General features: G+C 40.0%; 1 protein-coding gene across 2 annotated transcripts in view; it reads right to left on the reverse strand.

Annotated features, from left to right (window-relative positions):
- Window positions 1-20,162, reverse strand: part of ubr3 (ubiquitin protein ligase E3 component n-recognin 3) — a 57,211-nt gene that overhangs the window by 6,571 nt on the left and 30,478 nt on the right. For both annotated transcript variants that reach the window (XM_050048236.1, XM_050048237.1), the window contains 6 exons: window positions 14,181-14,266; window positions 9,876-9,981; window positions 6,531-6,631; window positions 5,068-5,192; window positions 819-926; window positions 447-572 (listed from right to left, as the gene is read on the reverse strand). In XM_050048236.1, the coding sequence (XP_049904193.1) occupies window positions 447-572; window positions 819-926; window positions 5,068-5,192; window positions 6,531-6,631; window positions 9,876-9,981; window positions 14,181-14,266 (652 nt within the window). The remainder of the gene's footprint in view (window positions 1-446; window positions 573-818; window positions 927-5,067; window positions 5,193-6,530; window positions 6,632-9,875; window positions 9,982-14,180; window positions 14,267-20,162) is intronic.

Consider the following 20,162-nt stretch of genomic DNA (forward strand, 5'->3'; position numbering starts at 1 on the left):
CAAATAAAGCCACACTTGTGAGGAATAAAAAAAAATGCCATAGCAGTGCAAGTGCTCATGTAACGAATGATTGAATGAACGCAACTCCTCCATGACCTCTAACAGGATAAGTGGTTATGGAAAATGAATGCATGCAGATTTCTGTGTCTAGACTACTCAGAAAACACTGGATCTGTGTCACGACAGAAAACCACTGGATCTGGACCACATCTGCTTGTAATGTGAACATAGTCTATGACTCTTGGGAACACAAAGAGTCTACAAATGTGCTGAAACACCTTATGGTTCCTGTATTGAGACATCAGTCATGCTGGTTTCATGTCATCATTATAAGAACTTCAATGGCAACGCAGGCAAGATGAGCAGAAAGATCGACCATTCTTGCTGCGAGGATACAAAGGTCGAGTAGCTTCAGCAGGTAGAATGACATTTATGGTAAAACATACCAGGCAGCCAGTTAGGTTGTCTCCGTAGAGGTGATGCTGCAGGAGGCAGGAGAGACGCAGGAAGGGCAGGCAGAACTGCTGAAGGCTGTACTCGATTGACTGTGGGGACCACACACCGGAGATCAGCTGGGGAGGGAAACAACAGTAACACTTGATCAATAACCAGCCAACAGCTTGCTGATAACACTGTGATGTATATCTCCCCTGGAGATTAGTGGAGATATTAGAGCACGGTCTCTCAGGGTAATGGCCAATTTATTGTTTAAAAGAAGATGAAAAAGAGCAAAGCAAAGACAAGAGTGAGGGGAGAGAGAGCGCCATCCTGAAGGCAGTTATGTTGTGAAGTGCTAAACAGTCATTTTAGTGCCTCACCATTGATGTTTCTTCAGTGTTCACCTTGTAGACACTCTTATCCTTCGAGAGCTCGCTGATAACGTGACTGAGCAGCGCTTCAAAAGACATCTCAGCATTTGGAGCATTCTGTGACAGAAAATCAAAACGTTGACAATGTGTAATCAAACATTAAAAAAACAGATTTTTACTTTGATCTAACCTATAATCTCCTCTGACAGTCTCAGACAGACATTTGCTGCAATCTATTTATTCCCTGTATGAGCTGAATGGAGGGGAGAACTTTAAACCCAAGTATTTTTTAGCTGGCTGTGAAAAAGTCTTTCCATATTGATACAGTCCCCCCCAAAGCTTATCTTCAGCTGTGTTTCCATAAACTTATTTTTATGCGCATTTTGAAATATAGCATTAGTAAAGCCGTATGGAGACGGCAAAATTCAGAAGAAGTTCCTCAATGTCACAAAAAGTTTTTACATTTGCTTGAGGGGGGTTTTGCTTTTTGAAGAAAGTTGATGCGATAAAAGGGATATGGAAACGCCTTTGCTGAATAAGTTCTGACATAGCGAACATTTACCTCACATGACAGATCAGATCCTCCTGTGCACTGGAACTGTAGCCGAGGTTTATAAATTTTGCCCATACTTTTCCAGATTATTTATAAAAACACAGGGACACCATAGTCTGAACAGCATGAACTATGGTGGCAAAACACTTAAGTATTTTCCACATTAGCACATCACAGCCTAATCCCTTCTGCTTTCATCTTTCACAACAAAAGCCCAACCTTAAAGTTACTCAAAACACCTTGCTAAGAGGCAGCTCATCAATATGGCGTCCAGAATCACTGTATTAATTTGCTTCCGGACAGCATGAAGCATGGACAATACTAGCTGACGTGAACGAACACTTAAAACTTAAAACCCAATTGAAATGAATTCCTGGAGACCTCTCTGTCATCACAGATGAGTAAGAGGGCCAAAGCAACTTGTTTTGTTTCTGGGTCGCAACTAGGAGTGGCCATTTTAGGTAACTTCCATATTTGAGTACTTGAATTAAAGCATTATAGAGTAATTGAATACTTGCATACAAAAAATGAATAATAAATCTAACATAAGAATATGAATGTAAATTGGATCAAAGTTAACATAAGAAAACTCGTTTGCTACTGTTACCATTACACAGATTAGACGCAGTGCTGATGGACAGTCTCCACGCTGCTCTCCTTTTGGTCAGTCAAACATCTGCCAGGTTAGCGTGAGCTAACAGCAGCAGCGGCTAACATCCAACACCGAGCCGTTAAGTGGTCCCAACAAACTCACAGTCATCACCAAAACAGCTCTACTATGTCCCATTAATAATCATTTAGTAATGTTAGCCGTGTGATGTTAACAGTTAGCCCTGTCACTGCGTGTGTGCAGGTGAACTCGCAGTGACTGTTCCCCAGTGCAGAGCTCACACTCCCGCAGCAATAATCTCATGATAAACAGAGAGAGTGACAGCGGGGCAAGAAGGCACTGAGCAAAGCAATAACATTTAAAGCAGGCACACAGCTCTGCAATGAAATAATATTTTATTGGTCTATATTATCTATACTCTATACGATGAACAAATACCGACATGCCCATCCCTAGTCGCAGCCTCTACTTCTTCTACTCTGTTTATTACCATTTGTTTGTCCTCATTGTAGATTTGAAATCCATCTTAATGGCAACTTCTGGCCAAACAACAAAGCCTAATTTATTTGCAACAAACCAGTTGATAGAAACCATCTAAATTGCATTTCTTTTTTGCAGCAGACACGCGGCTCTATTTGTGTATTGACAGGGGGAGGAGGAAGGAAAATTAGGTATTACGATGAACTCCAACTGATAAAGCTATGACAAATATGGGTCTTCAGCAGTTAAAATTGGCTCCTCATCCTGGAAGGCATGTGTCACTCATCTATTCAGTTACTCTTTAATTAGTCACCCTTTTGACTGGTTCCACAGATGGAAACCTGCCATTTCTTGTAGAGAACATGTATGAGAACATGCAGGATTCAGAAATTGATAAGACAATGAAATGATCCTTAACCAAGGACAAAAACACATAAAACGGAACAAAATGATTGCAGCATCATCAATGTATTGTCATGTATCAAGTATATGAATGTCACAATCAGAATATATGATGCAGATCAGACTGCTTCACTTGTGCATCTTCCTCGTCCTCCTCCTCATCCTGGGTATAAAATGTGCTGCACTGTAAAATATAATGACTTATGCAGAATAAGCAGAGGACAATAATTCTTTCCTTACAATATAACATCTGATAAGTGGTGGAGACATTACTGAATGTGTGTTCTGATAAAAATTCAACTGGTCTGGCTAGTATTTTATATTGAGGAAAGGCTGCATGCATTTATCAAGCTGAAGGTGGTAGAATATAAAACAGCACTCTTATCTCGTCTGCCGTCCTTTGTCATAGATTTATAGGGGAGGAATTTCAAGTCTATGGATTTCCTTCCTCTAGGCTCTGATCTTTGTTCAGGCTGCATCTTTTTTAACAACTTCAATTTAATTACGATGGCGTTCGACCAAATATGGATGCCGTCCTCATTGTGGATTTGAAATCCATCTTAATGGCAGCTTGTGAAATGCCTGCACTACTGTTCATGACAGTGTAGGAGGAAGATACTAATCCAGACCTCCATTATGGATGGAAACACCCTAAAGGGGAGGGTTTCAGCTATTTGTCTTTTGACATTCAAGCCAGCTACTCACTAATACAGATTTAATAGACTGAAGACAGATAGCCAATTAATGCAACACTCTCCGGCAATCACACTTTTCCAGATAATGAAGATCGACTGTGGAAATCACGTAAATTAAACTGAAAGGAGCTCAATTCATCTCAATACTCACTCATACACAATGATTTACTGTTGTTGCAGCCTGATTCTAGGGAACAATGAGAAGATACAACTGGTTCAACAAGCAGAGGATACAAGTAGACTCTTAACACCCTTTGAAAATGTTCCCCAGCTGGGTTAAACTGCACTGAGAGCAGATATACAGTGAGGGCTCTCCTTACACGACTACTTCAGCAGTACTTAGAGGTTTTATGCGGTCGTAAATGCTGGGCCATTGTCTTTACAGTATGACCTTCTTTTTAGACCAATGTTTTTATTAAGTTTAACCAAAGGTATTGCAAGACTAGCCCCTTTGCCTGTTCAAGACGGGAGTGTTGTGCTGTTATTCCAGCTCGCCATTTTGTATATAAAGTATAATCACAGAAAAGGGGCACAGAGCCTTTAAGCCTGCAGATGAGGTAGTAACAAAAGCCAAATTGACGTTGGTGTAAAAAGTGTGAGCCAGCAGGACAGAATGGGTGTAGCATAATGTGTTATGTGTGCGATCCACCACCAGAAGATTTAAAAAGTAGCTAGCAGCAGTTAGCAGCTAACACACACAGAAAAAGAACAGCAGCCAAAAATGCCTACAAATTGGGGAGCCAATGAGGTCTGGGAGCTTCTTACCCTCTGAGCAGGGGATGAGATCAACCTGTTATTGCCATGTTATGCAATTGTTATTGTTTAGAAGCACTGCCTGACCATAGACTGTAAACATGATGGACACAGCCACCGTGACTTCAGAGTTTGGTATTTCGGTAGTGGCCATCTTGTTTTTTTGAAGCCAGAAGTGACCATATTTGGACAAGAAGGTGGAGCTCTGGTGGAGTGAGGGGTGGATCTGACTCAGAGTGTAGCGACGTGTCAAGGTAACATGTCACTCAAGCGGCCCCACCTTTAAATATGCGTAACTTAAAAAAAAAGGAAAGCACTCCCTGTACAATTGAGCATTTTAACACAGGCGTCTACAGGAGCCAGCCTAATGTGGCCATTCAAGGAACTGCAGTTTTTGGCACTTGAGCATGGGCTTCGTATGTCAGCCTCAGAGGTTACCACTTGCGCCTGACCTGGATGTTGTATGTCACAGTAGATGCCACCACTATTGTGTTAGAAGTCCTGCCTCCTTGTCTGCATGCTATCTAAAAATCACACACTTGGGCTGCATTATGCTGGTGCTGTTTGGTTCTGTGTAAGAAAGCAAAGCCAGCATAATGCAGGGTCTTTGTTTGCGGCAATATTGTGGGATCTCTGTGTAAAAAGGGCTACAGTGAAAGAAATAATAGGGAAAAAACCTGCTGTATGTATGCCACTGGACAATAAGGGAAGTTTGCACCAACATGTCATAATGAATCAGACTAATTAAAGTGATTTCACTTGTACCTTCTTGAGTGCTCCAGATGTGCTCCAGGCTTGCCTTTCTTCTGGGCTGAACTTCGTTGAGAGAGCCGCCAGAGCCTGAGTGAACTGCAGGTTGTACAGCATCTTCACCACACAGGTAAAGTGCTCTACACATTGGAGAGAAGGTGACACTGATTATACATAAACCAAGCCAACTGGCAACACAAACAGAAGTGTAGAAGCACAATTTAAACAGATAAATTATTCAAGACTGAGCTCATAATATTACTTCAAAATGTGATCAATATGTGAATTAAAAAAAGATCTTCTAGCATAAAAAGCCAGTTTCCAGAGAGCTGGCAGCTATTTATGGGGGCATTGTAGTTGGTTTCTCAGTTCCGCATAAAGAGCCTGACTGAGCAGTGTGCAGGATAATTAGCAGAGCGATTCAGGTGGAAAATCTTGCCTGAAGGATATTTTGAGTTTGGTTAAAAAAGAACAACAAAGAGTGCCGTTTGTTTTCTTTTTCAGCAAAAAGGCTGCTGACGGCTCAGCGTCCTGGTCACTGTGACAAGTGTCTGTACACACAATTAAAAAGGAGAACTAAAAAAGGAGACCGTCCCTTTATAGCAATCAAGTGCAAAGTACTCCTCGGGGACTGATCATGCCTCAACTGTTCTATTTCTCTTTAAAAAAGACTAACAATAATGCTATGATACACCATGACCTTGAGAAGCATCTGACAAACAAACAATCCTTAATAAATTCTAAACCATGAATGCACTAAGTAGCGCTGAGAATCACCATACAATTCAATTTGATTACAATTCAGAGGAGTTACGTTTCAATATGTGACTGATTCAACTGTAACGTACAGCCCGGTCTTATAAAATTGTAACAGGCGATCATAATGTCAAGAATCGGGTTTTAAATTTCTTATTGATCTTTGTGCATTCACACATAACCTTTCAACAGGGAATTGCAATGCATCCAAGAATAGATCTTTCTCCCCACCTCCAGCACTATAGTATATCTAACTATGAGTGTTAACTATTCCAATCACAAGCTACACTTTACAATGAATCCACTTTTCCCAGGTTCCAAGAGTCCTAATTGTCCCTGCCAGCGGCCAACCTAATTCAGTCATCAATGAAATGACCTGCCTGCTGCGACACTTCTCCTATTAAACATGACTGCAGTCTGTTGGGCCAGGTCTTTAGGTGGCCCTCCGCCTTCTCTAGTGAAGGGCTAAGATGGAGGAGATGCCGCAACAAGCCACAGATGAAGGACACGCGAAGGAGGCGCAGCCCTCCCATCACCGGGGTCGGGTCTCTCTGATCCTCTCGGCCAAATAACGGCAACAGGAGCATAGATAAGAGATGTGAAATGCTTCTTTCCTGCACTCAGCCCTGATTACTACCGATAATGGGGCTGTCCTTGTGGAGCAGCCACAGAGATGCTCACTACTCTGTTGTAGTGTCATGATGCAGAAGGAAGAACTGTACCTTTTCGCAGAGGCTGTGGCATTGTTAGCACAAAGATAATCAGGAGGGATGGGACATCTCGAAACAGCATGGGGACCTCAGGCCTCTCTTCATCAAAGCCACTGCAAAACAGGCACAATAGCTTTACATTAATCAGAAGGTAATGTATATGGTTGGTCCCATGTCAAACAGCAATTGTTATGGAAAAAAAATAAACCTGTGTTGGGATTTACTGTAGTTCCACTAATTTTGGCCATAACCAGAAAATTAACTCTTTTTCATGAGCTCATTACTGGTTACTTCTGTCTTGATCATAGCAGACAAACACAGCCTGTTGCCCTGTTTTTTCCGGGTTATGATCTAACACCCGTTACTGCGGGGCAATGAATAAGTTGAATCACTCAATCTGTGTTATGCTGCATTTACATGGTTTCAGGCAATCAGCAGACAAGCAATACCTGCTGGATGTCACAGGAAAAACAAACAGATGAAATGGCAGGGCAACATAACTGAACATGCATGATAATATGTTACAAAAAAATTTAATAAAATATAACAAGTAAAAGAATTTTGTGTCTCATTTTTTTAACATACGTTGCATGATTTGAAGGTCTGTCATGGCTACAATAAAGAGGCCTATCAGAACACATCCAGACTATCCTGCTTTATTGTACCACTACTTATTTTTATCATGGTAATAATGGGTACAATCGTAGATCAAATATGGCAGTAGTCTTGTGGCACACTGTCCACAGCAACACTAAAATAATATAGCTATTTGTGGATTAATAAAGCCGAACTCGGACTACAGGAGTGTTAAGATCTTAACTGATTTTGAAATCAGATTGCATCACACACATACGGATAAAGTTCAGATATTCTTCTCTCTAATTTCAAACATGCACAAACAACAAGATTTTTTAATTAATGGAGCATCACACCTTACAGGGTACTATTAACATTATGGTGCCAGAGGGAGCATGAATGCACCACCTCACGTGTTGTCACAGGGAAGCAGATGTAACCAAAACAGAGACTGACGAGACTGGATCAGAACATGGTTAGGGAGACTGTCATGAGCCTATTGACAAATAAAATGACATTCACCAATGGTAGTGGCCGATGTTTTTCCATTATGTCACTTAAATTGAAATTAAGAAGCAGGGATTAAATATAACCGCATCGCATCAACCCAGTCTTTTAGATTTTCAATCCTAAATCCTGCATCAAGCGTGTTTGAAATTATCGGGGTGCCTGCGAACAGTTCAGGAGGTTCAAAAGGTTCAAGACCCATCTCTCACATCACCAGATAATCTGGGCCCAACGGTGGTAATGACAAAGGTCCCAGTCCAGATTTCTCCTTTGACTTTTGGGAGGTGTGAATCAGGCATAAATAATCTGAGTTTAGTTTAAGAGAACTGAAGAAGATACCTAAATTTAAAACAAAACTTACTTTCTTTGGTAACTTATTACTTTTATATACAGTAATTGCATATATATAATATATATACACAATAATTTTAATAGAAGTAACTAGTACCTGTGACTAATTACTAGTTTTCAGTAACTTCATCAACTAAAACAGATAAGGTCATGCAAACCGTGAAATATAGGTACTCTTTTCAATAGATATTAGCGGTGCACATGGTCAATATTGGCTGCGTACTTTTACGGGATGTCTACAGGCATTATACACTTGAAGGTCTTAAAAAGCATTAAATTTAAGTCCAAGATAATTTTTTAACCAAATTTAGGACTGATTTTCCTTTTCAAGCACCACGGGTAATCTGGCCAATAATGATAATTCAAACATCAGAAATGTAGACTTTCCTGCATTATTAAATTGCATTTAAGAAATTTAAAGACTTTTTAAGGACCTGCAGACAACCTGTTTTAACATAAGCCCCTTTAGATATGCACCTCATCACTTTAACGCGATAGGTAATTTTACAAGTAGGTCAACTTTGTTTGTCTATCTCTCAGATATCCTGTGAGGATTGTCTCTGTCATCCAGTGTCCTATCGTGTGAATAAAGCCCTAAGGATCATTTATGTCTGAATGCTAAAAAGCTTCACAGCATCACTTTAACAGCTTGATGAGGGAAGCAATGTTTCGTACCTCATGTCTAAAAAAGGACTTTAAAAAAGGTATGAGAGCAAAGGTCTTGCTGTGTATATTGTTTTAAATTTGCTTAAACAAATATATGGCTGAAAAGGCCTATTCCTTGTGTTCCCCGACCAACTTCCTTAATGTAGTCCTGGTTACATATTCGCACTATGTGCCATCTCCATTTAAATGTCTTCTTATTCTGTTGACAATTCAGTGAGGTTCCAATCTCCACTCTACTCTTGAAAGGCCTCGGGGGGTTTTGAATGAGAGGAACTGCACTAAAAGAATAATACCTTCCATTACCAAAGCACTCACCAGTTAATTCCACTGTGCATCGGAGGAAGTCCTTAGAGGACGAAGCTTTTAACCCTGCTAAGACCACTGCAGACGAACAACATATGCACGCTGTAAAATCTTCATACATTCTCTTTTTATGAGGCAAGAGCTAAGTTTTGCATCTTTGCAGACACATCTCTCTTTGTCCTGTTTAACTAGGCTAGATCAGGTTGACTGCCTAAGGGTGTCAATGACAGTGCTCCCTTCGAAACCCTAGCAAAGTATTTTTAAACACCAAATGGCTCCTGTGGGAATACAGTATGGCTGTGAGCACTTTAATAGTAACAGGTGTAGAAGCTGTCCGACAACACTAACAGGGAGGAAAGGTTGTTCAAGCTCATCTTGTATTGTTAAGTGCTGCCAGTGGCTTTTTTTAACTTTACTTTTTTTTTTTTTTCACTCCATCAAACCTGACAACGAAACACATTTGTAAATAAAATAACATGTTATGCCGTACAGTCGTGTTGCAAGACAGTAAAGGAAAGTGTGTGTGGTAGAAACTATGTCCTTTGTATTTTGATAAATATGGGTTTCTGTTGAAGCTAGGTGGACAGCTGGGAGCTGGGTTCCCGTGCCGTTATGGTGTTGGTGCAGTTGTTCTCAGTACAGTGAATTTGACAGGGCCGTTTTGCTCTCTGCAGAGTGCCCAGTAATTTGCCAGATGCAGCAATTATTGGTATCTATGGAAACCACGCATGGTCCCTTTTCTGTTTTTAGCTCCTCTTTGTGTGGAGGAAGAGCTGTTGGGGGCAGGAGGAAATGGGGGCGTTTAGAGAGAGGACAAAGTGGCCCTTTGATTGCGTGTTTATGTGAAGAAAAAAATAAAGCAGGGGAGAGTAAAGACTGGGGGGTATGACGAATGTGTGAACAGATTTATAGATTTACTGTTAGCAGAGGTACTTTAGAGAAAAAGTCACTTACTCTGCCTCTCGGCTTTGTGTAATCTGAGTCAGCTTAGTCCAGGGGTTGTAGGCTGAATCAATGCTGTACAGACGCATGTGCATGGCCAGCACATGGAACAGCTGATCTGAAAGGGAAGGAAAAAAACACATCATTGTTATGTTCCAACAAGGACAGACAGGAACAAAACCAGCAAGTGTCTGTTTATCTCAGTGTCCATTGTCACACCCTACCAGCCACCAATGTAGATCAAATGATGAAAGCACTTGACTTTAAGTGACTGCAGGCAAATGGTTTGGCTCAGATAAAACCAGGCCAGGCCAGATGGATACATGGTAGTGCTTGATAGCCCTGAGCAACTCTTTGGTCAGGTCACACCTGTTCGGTTGTGAAACTAATAGAACATGAGGAGGGACCCCCTGCGCACACAATCTCTCGTGTACACACCAGCTTTTAATAGCAGGACAATTCACAGCCGCGAGTGTCTTTGTTCAGAACAAACCTGTTACAAGTAGGGCTACTTCTAAAGATTATTTTCATCGTTGTTTAATCTGTCAGTTATTTTCTCTCTTATCAATTATTTGTTTGGCCTATAAAATGTCAGAAAATGACCAAAATCACGCTCTAAAATTTGTGGTTTTATCCACAAACCAAAGATATTCAGTTTACTGTCATAGACGAGTAAAGAAACCAGAAAATATTCAGAATTTGTACTTTTTTTCTTTTGAAAAATTACTCAAACCAATTCATTGATTTTAAAATGACTTGGCTATTAATTTAAAGTTGACGACTTATCAATTAATTGTTACAGAAAGCCTCAACGTAGGCAAAAGGCAGGAATTAATTTTAGATGTTACGTAGTAGATTCCAAAGTAGAGAAATGTCCTTGTATTTCTTGTTAGTCTAGAAATAAATTATACATGTTCCAATTATAAACTCAATTCAGGTCTTTAAAAGCCAGAAATTAAAATTGCATAAGAGCAATAGATTTAAATCAGATATTATAAAGCAGCGCCACTAAATCAATCAGTTCCATTTAATTCCATCTTCAGGTAAACTCTACAACCTTCTGTATTACCTAAACCTTTTTTCAATAAGCAACACTAATTCTATTTGATTTTGTTTTACAGGGAATTATGATGCTGTAATGCAGCCAAGTGCTTCAAATAATCAGCTCTGCAATTTGACTTGTGTGAGCTGTCAATAGTTGGAGCAACACTGCCCTCCACAGGTGAACAGAGGCACAGCACGAAGAAAAGCAAAGTGTCATTCCATGGCTGTATCCCATTTGTCCTCACTGCGGCTTGTTTCCTCTGTTCCTTCACTACCACTCACCTCTAACCAGGAATTAACCTAGAAAAGGGGAGGAAGAAATATTAAAGAGAAGTAGAGGAGAGGTGAATAAAATCAGGGCTGTCGTTTCCAGCTATTGTCATTAAATTACAAAATGTATACAGATGGAAAAGGCTTATTACGAGCTTCAGGTCCAATATCCGATCACAGCTGTTTGCCATGCCAGTTTAAAGTAAAATAGCCTGTTTTCATTGAGAGGTCACTTAGAGGAGATTCCTTGTGGAAAAGAATTTCCCCTTGGGGACAATAAAACCTAATCTAACCTAAAGAGACTGGTGTCATGGCATGTTAAAATATGTTTGCTCTGGGGCTGCACCAATGTTACGGTTTTACATTTAAAGCTTATATTGAGGTTTTTGAATGTCATTTTAAATGTCTGTTGTCATATGTTATGACATCATCACCCTAAAATAAAGGAAACAAAAAATCCTTGAAAAAAAATCTGCTATTTGAATTAATTATTTGATTTAATGAAGTCGTTTTTTACTTAATGAATAAATGTAATGTATGTTGCTGTTAGATTGCTGCTAGACTGTCTTGTTAATTCACGGTGTGTGCCTCCCTTTGGATGCAGCAAGAGGAAGAGCAAACAGTTTCGCTGAATGCAGTGAAAATGGTTTTGAAGGGCTAAACGCTAACAAATATGGACTGAAGCAGAACATTTCGTTAGATAAAAACATCTTTTTTCAATTAATTTTGACTTTTGGACTTAAAAACACTTATAGCAAATGTTTGGATCACACGAGTTGAAAACAATCCAACGCAGCCACCAATGGAATCGAATTTTACAAACCGTACAATACTAATAATATTAACGTAGCCTGATCTTTATCTGCAACTGTGCTGAAATACCCAGTTTAAACAAAATAAATAGACATTAGAGATATTCCAATACCCTTTTTCCTTTGCAATACTGATTCCAATATCTGAACTTGCATATCAGCTGATACAGATTACTGATCTGCTACCACTGCATTAAAAAAAACATAAAAGTAAAAAATAAACACGGATCTAAAACAGTAAGCCTAGTTGCCAGTGCCACTGTTTTAGAGTAGCAAAGAAGAATTCATTTCTGGAAAAACTGCTGTTTTATCAGGGTGTGAAACTACTCAAGAGTTAAATATTAAATAACCTGTATCGGATCAGTGCATAAGACTTGTGTACTTGTTGACACACGATCCAGCATTTTAGACAGTATCAGAGGCATTTCCAATATTGGTATCAGTAACAGAGCAACTTTAATAGATATGGGAAAAAATAAAAAAGCTGCGCAGCATTCAAAAGTTGATGTTTTGACTGATGGTTCGAAGCCTCAAACTATTCAATACAGCCCTCGTCAGCAGCTCTGTCACTAGGGCTGTGTTATTCTGCAAGTTACACTACTGAGAGAACTTTAAGACACTGGGGCACAAAGGAAAAGAGGAAGCATTTGTAAAATAATGGGAGTAATGTCTTCAGTGTCAGAGAGGTTCAAAAGTCCTTAACTATGGGTATAAATCCAACAGTCATTCATTTATTTATGCTAACCTTTCCAACTGTGACCTGTCAAAATGTCTTCTATGAAAAAGGTCTGTCCTCCTGATAATGTTTTAAGAACTTTCATACCATCACTACACACGTTTTCACAGAATACAACAATAAAAGTGCTTTTGTGTGTTCAATTTGGTGAGTCCTCTCAGGGTGTATGACCACACAGCAGTTTACATGTACAATCACATTAGCCTCACAAAAAATGAGGGGGCTTCAGTAACACAAATGCCGCCGTCAACACTCACCAAGTTCTGCAAGTCTGCACAACTGAGGTCAACATCATTAACATGCCTTTTAACTCCCTGCACCGTAGCAGCCACACTGTCCCCAAGATTAATTCAAATATTTGCAGTTAAGTAAACCAAGGACAAGCTATTTGGAGGCCGACTCTCTAGAGTTGATTTAGCCCATTTCTAGGGAATTGCAGGCAGCTTGCCTCTGTGGTCCATCCTATCCTCATCAGCTGAACAGAAGCAGTGCCTACTGGGAAACGGGCTTAGGAACCCCGTGAGCTCTCAGTTAGCACACGTCTGCCGTTTTCCTTCAAATCCATTTCCCTAAGAAGAAGGAACACTAATGTACTGCAACTGAGTAAATTTGGCCGTCAGCATGGCTACGTGGTTAATGTAGCTCAAAAATGGCAAACCTCCAGTGTGAAATCTCTTTTCAGCCACTCAAGGATGACAGGCCATTTCACTGCAGCAGCACCAACTTTGACAGAATAATTAAACAAACAGAAAATGGGGCAGAGTGTGTACACAAAAACTTAACTCTGACACCTTCACACACACTTTCTATTTCAATACCTTCATCCACAAATATTTAATATGATTGTAATCAGTTATCAATACAATGAATACTGCTGGTAGTTGATGTTCATCTTTGTCTTTGAGGACCTAATATCACAGGTTTCATTGTGCCCCCGACGCATGCCCTTGTAAGCTGTGACACAATCAACTAAAACAGCACTTGACCCATTTGTCTGCTTCATTTACCCTGACTGCTCCCAACAGCCCACCTGGGACAACATCTATCCTTGCCTGCCATTGCTAATCGACCCTTTGTATTTTTCTTCTTCCTTTAATGGTTCAGCAGTAACATGGAGGAAAGGGTCTGATCTCAAGTCAGACAGTTTATTACACAGAGGCTCATGGGAAATGATGTACAGTCACCTGCAATAACACACGTCACTATAACTGTCAAGCTAAACAGCAAAATACATCTGACATAGCACCACATTAAACTACTACTATTCGAAATGCAGTAAAAAACAAACAAACCTGCAGGTCACTGAAAACCAAAAGACCAAGCTCAGTTAAACAGTCAAAATAGAATAAATTAAAGAGACCATGCGTATTAGCAAAGTTAAAAGATTTAGTGGTTAGTGGTAGAAATTGTACTGTAAGATATAAAGGATAAAGAGGTCTAAGAATAACTACTCACTGAGACATGAACGTTTGGCAGCTGCACTGGCCCCTCCAGAACACAGGTTTCCTCCCCGGTGCACAAGCTCCAACTCCAAGTTAGTCCTGAGGAGACAGAGCCATGACAGTCATTAGATCGCAGGTACACATATGAAAACAATTCATCAAGTGCATACGTAAAACACACAGCAAAACATACCAAAATAACTGTCAAGCATTATGCTTTTAAAGTACACAAGTACACTTAGCCTAAAAGTGATCATTTGCCTATCAGGCAGGCTGTCAAAAAGATTCTCACATGCTTGCAAGACTTTTATTCATATAGGGCATTTTTAATTATCAGTTAAGGTAGGATTCAAACACTCAAACCCAATGACCGTTGAGAACCCACATTCAACCTAGACATGAACCACACACACGCAAGAGAACATATATTAAAATGTGTTGGCCATTTCTGACAGCAGAGGAACAAAGTTAACCGGAGAGTTTTTATGCGGTTTCTTTTGACTGAGCTGAATATTCTAAATTGCCTTCACCTGTTAACTTTGTTCAGGTGATGCTGGCCTTACACCAAATGAACTTTCAAATAATGTCACTGTCGCAGACAAATTTCTATTGTCAGAATAAAATCATGTGAGTTTTACCTCAGTTAGTGCACACTCTCGATCGTTTCATCATGAAACTCAGTCCGAGCTGTTTCATGTCAGTCTTTTTCTCATGTTGAGGTTTCGACAAAATCAAACATTTTCAATGTTAATCGTAAGTTTTTAGTCCTTGTTCTTAAATAAGTGTAACTTAACCCTTCATAAAATGTAAATAGGCGAGTTATATAAAAATTCACTCCCTGTACATTTGTCATAAATGTTGAAATTAGCTACAGAGACCAAAACCTGTTTTTTGTACCAGGCTATAAACATGATTATTTCTGCTTTAAATTCAAGCTTCTGGCTTCTGGAGCCAGCCTCAAGTGGCCATTCGAGGAAGTTTTTGGCACTTCAACATTGCCTTCATTTTTCAGCTTCAGATGTTGCTTGGCAACAATGTTATTGAGTAAATGAGTCTTGGTTCTCTTTGTGGAGCTATGCGGTGAACAACAGTCTGTGCTTAATTCAGCCTGTATCTGATCCACCAAACGGCACTTACTTTAGTGAGTAATCTTAAGTCTTTGAATGGTTTGCCTCTCATTCCTACTGTCTCCTCCCACTACAATAGCAGAACTAAAAATGGAGGCTAGTAGCGGGTTGAGGTGACAAAATCCAAACTATAAAGTTTGTACGCAAATACAGTTGATCTTTATAAATTATATTAATGCCGAATTAGAAGAATGCTGTATGACACCTTTTATCTAGTGTTTCTAAAGTTAGGTGTTTTTGTGAACATTCAATGAATGAAGTTTATACCTTATATTTCTTTAAGGGAGCTTGCCATAATATTTTCTACCTGGAGCCAGAAGGGAAAAAAATCTCAAGGAATCTAGTAGTAGTTTTGCAAATAGTGACCCTGCAAGATCTCCAGTCTTTTAGTGTGTGACTTAAAACCTTTGTCTTTTCAAAGTCTTGTCAAAGTCTTTTAGTGCATGGTACGCATGAGTCATACTAAATGTCCTGCTCAGCCTATAGATAGTTCGCTAGTGACAGCATCATAGCCTCCACTTGTGTCGGTCCCATCACTGATCATCAAATTATTCCATTATCATTTCAGTTTCAATTTGCTGTTCTCCACTCTATTTTCACAGTACTGGTTTGATGACCAAACACAGATGAATTTTTTGGAACAATATTGGTTTAGTGTGCCACCATCAGCCAAAATGTGTGTCTATGTATGAAAGTTATAACTGAGGCGTACATTACAGAGCACACAAGTTTGATAACTATTTCTAATACATGTTTATTTATTCATCTAAAGTTACACTGTTGTTGCAAAACATCTCCATAATTGAGCAGGCAAGTAAAAAGTTCAGTGTCATGTATTACAGGTTACATGGGCTGAGTCACTGTCACAAAAATGATGCATCTTGGGTGCAGCGTTTCTTTAAAAACAGCCATTAAAGCCAAGTGTGTGCATGCGTGAGAGAGGCGATGGAGGTATTGGTATAAATGGCTGAGTAGCATCATATTCAGCTTCTGGTTACGTAGCCTGCCTCTTTTACCAGTTTGATTAAGAAGGTGAAAGATGCTGCCTAGTCAAGCCATTTGCCATTTAATGCGCCTGTTTTGCAGCAGCAATTCCGTATCAAGTAAATGACAGCTTTCCAAGACTGATTTTACACAAGCTGGACCATTAGCATAAAAGCTGTTCCAACCACAGTTCATGCATAATCCCCAATGCGCATTTCCCATGCATATCCAAACACATTTCACTCCTGAATTTTAATTCCCCAATACCAAAACAGTGAAAAAATAAACTAAAAGCTCTAACAAAGTATATAGATGGTGAAAACAGATAGGTATTACTAAAATAAGACTGATGTGGGCCTGTTTTCATCTCGCCACTGGCCATTTCTTTCTATGGGCCAGGGAGGTGGGGGCAAATCCTTGGGTTTCCTGGGAGAAAAAGCAATTTCACATAGATAATGCAGCCACGGTGAAGCTCCATCTGGCTTTTGCTGATAAGAGTGCCCCTGTGACAAAGGAATTTTCCACTCCTCAGGCAATTTGCGCTGTTCATTGAACTTCAGAGAGCCAACAGGCACCCAGACACACTCAGGGGATCTTTCTGTTCAGGGTAGAGGGCTGAGGGAAACACAGCGCTGGGTGGGCAAAAGGTCTAGATGGTTACACTCCAGGAAGGACGGAGCTCTTGGAATGGGAGTAGTGAGAAGTTGGGACCCCAAGGTGAACTGAAAGCCAGTCATTTCTCTGACCTGGGACCAGCTTGTTGAGAAGACACAAATACCTGAGAGAGGACTGTAATTGTTTTTTCAAGATTATGTTCTGAGGGTGGAGGGAGGGTGACAAGCCTAAATCGAAATGTGACATTGCAGGGCTACATCCGTACTGTGTTTTCGTTTTAAAACAATCGCCATACATACAGGCATTTTAACACCATTTCAGAAAAAATCTCCATCCATACTAGTAAGTCTGAATATCCAACGACAATTCATGTACAATAGGCATGCACATGCCGGTGTTAACAGGAAGCACTAACTAACTGGTTGCTTAGTTACCATGGCTGTGGTACACTACAGAAGAAAAACAGCAATGGCAGAAAGTAAGACCAAAGACTTCTTTGGTTGGACTGACGATAAGATGGAACTGTTACTGTAATAAGTAGAACATGACTAAACAGCGATTAAGGCAGTGGAAAACATAGACTGGGGGTCGTTGCAAAGCAAATATAGCAACCCATTAGAGCAGTAGTGGGAGCGCTACCCATCACCATGGCAATGGGAACAAAGTACTCACACAGGAAGGATGAAATCACCTGGCACCCCTTTAGGTTCTGAAAGGTGATTTTTTTTTTAACCTTGTGCACACAAGCTAACCATTGTGTGGGAACAACTGATTATCTTGTATGCACAAGATAATCAAGTTATTAATAAATAACTTGTTCCCACAAGATAACTGATAATAACTTAAGTGAATTTTTTTTTTTTTTTTTTTGTTACCTTGTGCATGCAAGCTAATTTGTAGGAACAACTTATCTTGTATGCACAAGATATTTAAGTTATTAATAAATAACCTGTTCCCACAAGATAATTAACTTGTTTCCACAAGAAAATTACTGATAATAACTAAGGTGAAATTTTTTAACCTTGTACACATAAGACTTTTCGGTGCTCTGTAGGCTTGACGTAATTTGGAAAAGAACATGGGTGTCTGCTAGGGGTGAGAAAATTTATAGATTCTTAAATACATCGCGATGTGGACCTGGATGATTCAGCATCCATTCTCAAATGTCAATGATAGATTATCTATATATCTATTAATAATGTGATGTTGACAGAACAAAAGAGGCAGAACTCAACCACGAGGGTAGTGCAGCACATGGACAGTCCACAGCACGGACACGCTGGATTTAGCTTGTAATTCATCTTTACAAAAGGCAGCGGTTACAAGTTTCTTCTAAATTTAATTTCTAAATAATTACATTTGCAAGGGGGAGCATGACGCATATTTTGAATACTTGCCAAACTACCATCACCCAGAGACTAATGTTATCAGAGCAGAGCAGCGATCACACGCGATCGAACACACACCGCAGTATTAAACAACTTAAAACAACTCTGTGGTGAAGAAGATAACTATGATCAGTCTGTGTCACCTGTGCCCAGACTAGACTCACAAGTCAGTCTTTAGACGCTTTGCTTAACTAAAGACTGATGTCTTTCTCCCTGATTTTGTGTTTAGATGGGCGGATACAATTTCAGAGTTTAAAAAAACTCCCTACGTTGCAGAACCAATAGTAAATCCGCAGGGCGGTCCTTCGGTGGCTCGCTGAACTCTTGTGCTCGTAAACATAGTCCGACTAGAAACACATGTAGCGGTACAAAATGGCTCACGTCGCTGTAAGTCCTTCATTTCCACAATCTTGTGGACTGATAAAACGGAGTTAAATCTCTCGGCATCCATTTTCAAGCTCTCTGTGTGTTTGTGTCCTTGCAGACGAGAAAAGGGGGAGCGCACATTTCCGGGAGGGCGTGTCCTTTTCAAAAATGCAAGAGGCGTTGCTTTGTTGCCGGCTGTTTTCGCCGGTGTGTTAAACACACTTTAGAAAGGAGTGTCCCCAGACTATCAGAAGGCGGAGATCTCTGATTGTCTGGTGGCGAGACTATGCCTAGACTGGTCAGCATCTTGGTTTTTCTCTGAGCTAATATGCAGCAGAGAGGCTGCTCTCCACTGCTGGAGACATAACGTTAACAACACAGCGGTGCACTCTGCCTCCCCCTAATTTTTTTATTCTCATAGAGGCAGAAGACTGTATGGTGCTTTCAAATCAATTAATTAATGTAGTTAACTTCTGAAAGTAAAAAGGCTGTGGACAATTTACTACCAAATAGTACACAGTAATTTCATACTATTTCCCATTAAATATTACAGTGTGCAATCACTGGAGACTATATAGGATCCCACGAAAGATTAGTGTGTGCAACTGCAGATGGACACAATGCTACTGGTTTTAAAGCTAGGGTATGGAAGCATTTTGGCTATAAGTTTAAGGGAAAAGGGACCTGTGCAAGAGCCAGATGGTATGCAAGTGAATTGCCTGTTAATTTATTTATGGATCACTATAAATACAGTATGCTATGATTTAAAAGTAGCAAGCAGTCACACAGAAAGAAAAATACATCATGTATAGAAATCCAAAGTTCTGATACATTGATAATTGTTTTATCATCAAATTGTTGTAATCGAATCTTGAGGTGCCTGGAGATTTCCACCCCTAGTGTCTGCATTATCGATTTCAAAAGTCTTTGTTACCCCCGTCCAGGCTAAAACACAATCAGCAATGTCTTCAAAGGTCTCTGTTTTAGGGGGCTGGAAATGCCAGAAAAGTTGTGGGTTTTAAAATGAAAACATGCAAGTGTGGATGTAGCCTTAGACCATTAGCTCACTCCCCGATGCTCCACGACAATAATGCAAAGGAACTGTGTGAAGGACCACTTAAAAGACTAGCAATCCTAAAATTCAGTCAGGAGGTGAAATAAATCCATACTCCGTAAGTGGAGACAGAGCAAGAGTCAATACCATTTCACTGTGGCCTAAAGTGACAAAAGTGCTAATGCCACTTTGGAAGGACACTCTTCTTGCAACACTTCCAGCAGTATAATGACAATTATGAAGCAAACACCTACACCTTCACAGCTCCCTAAACAAGACTGAAAAAAATGCAAAGCAATCCATATATTTGGTGCAAGTGCTATGCAACAGCTGCAGCATTGAATTTCAGCTCAATTTCAAGGCGCCTTTCTGGAGTAAAAGGCTAACAAACTCCGACTCTAACACTCGGAGAGGACACCACTGTCTTTTCACATGGACAATCATTGTTATTCAAACTGAGG

Source organism: Epinephelus moara, chromosome 7 (genome assembly GCF_006386435.1).
Source record: "Epinephelus moara isolate mb chromosome 7, YSFRI_EMoa_1.0, whole genome shotgun sequence".
NCBI lineage: Eukaryota > Metazoa > Chordata > Actinopteri > Perciformes > Serranidae > Epinephelus > Epinephelus moara.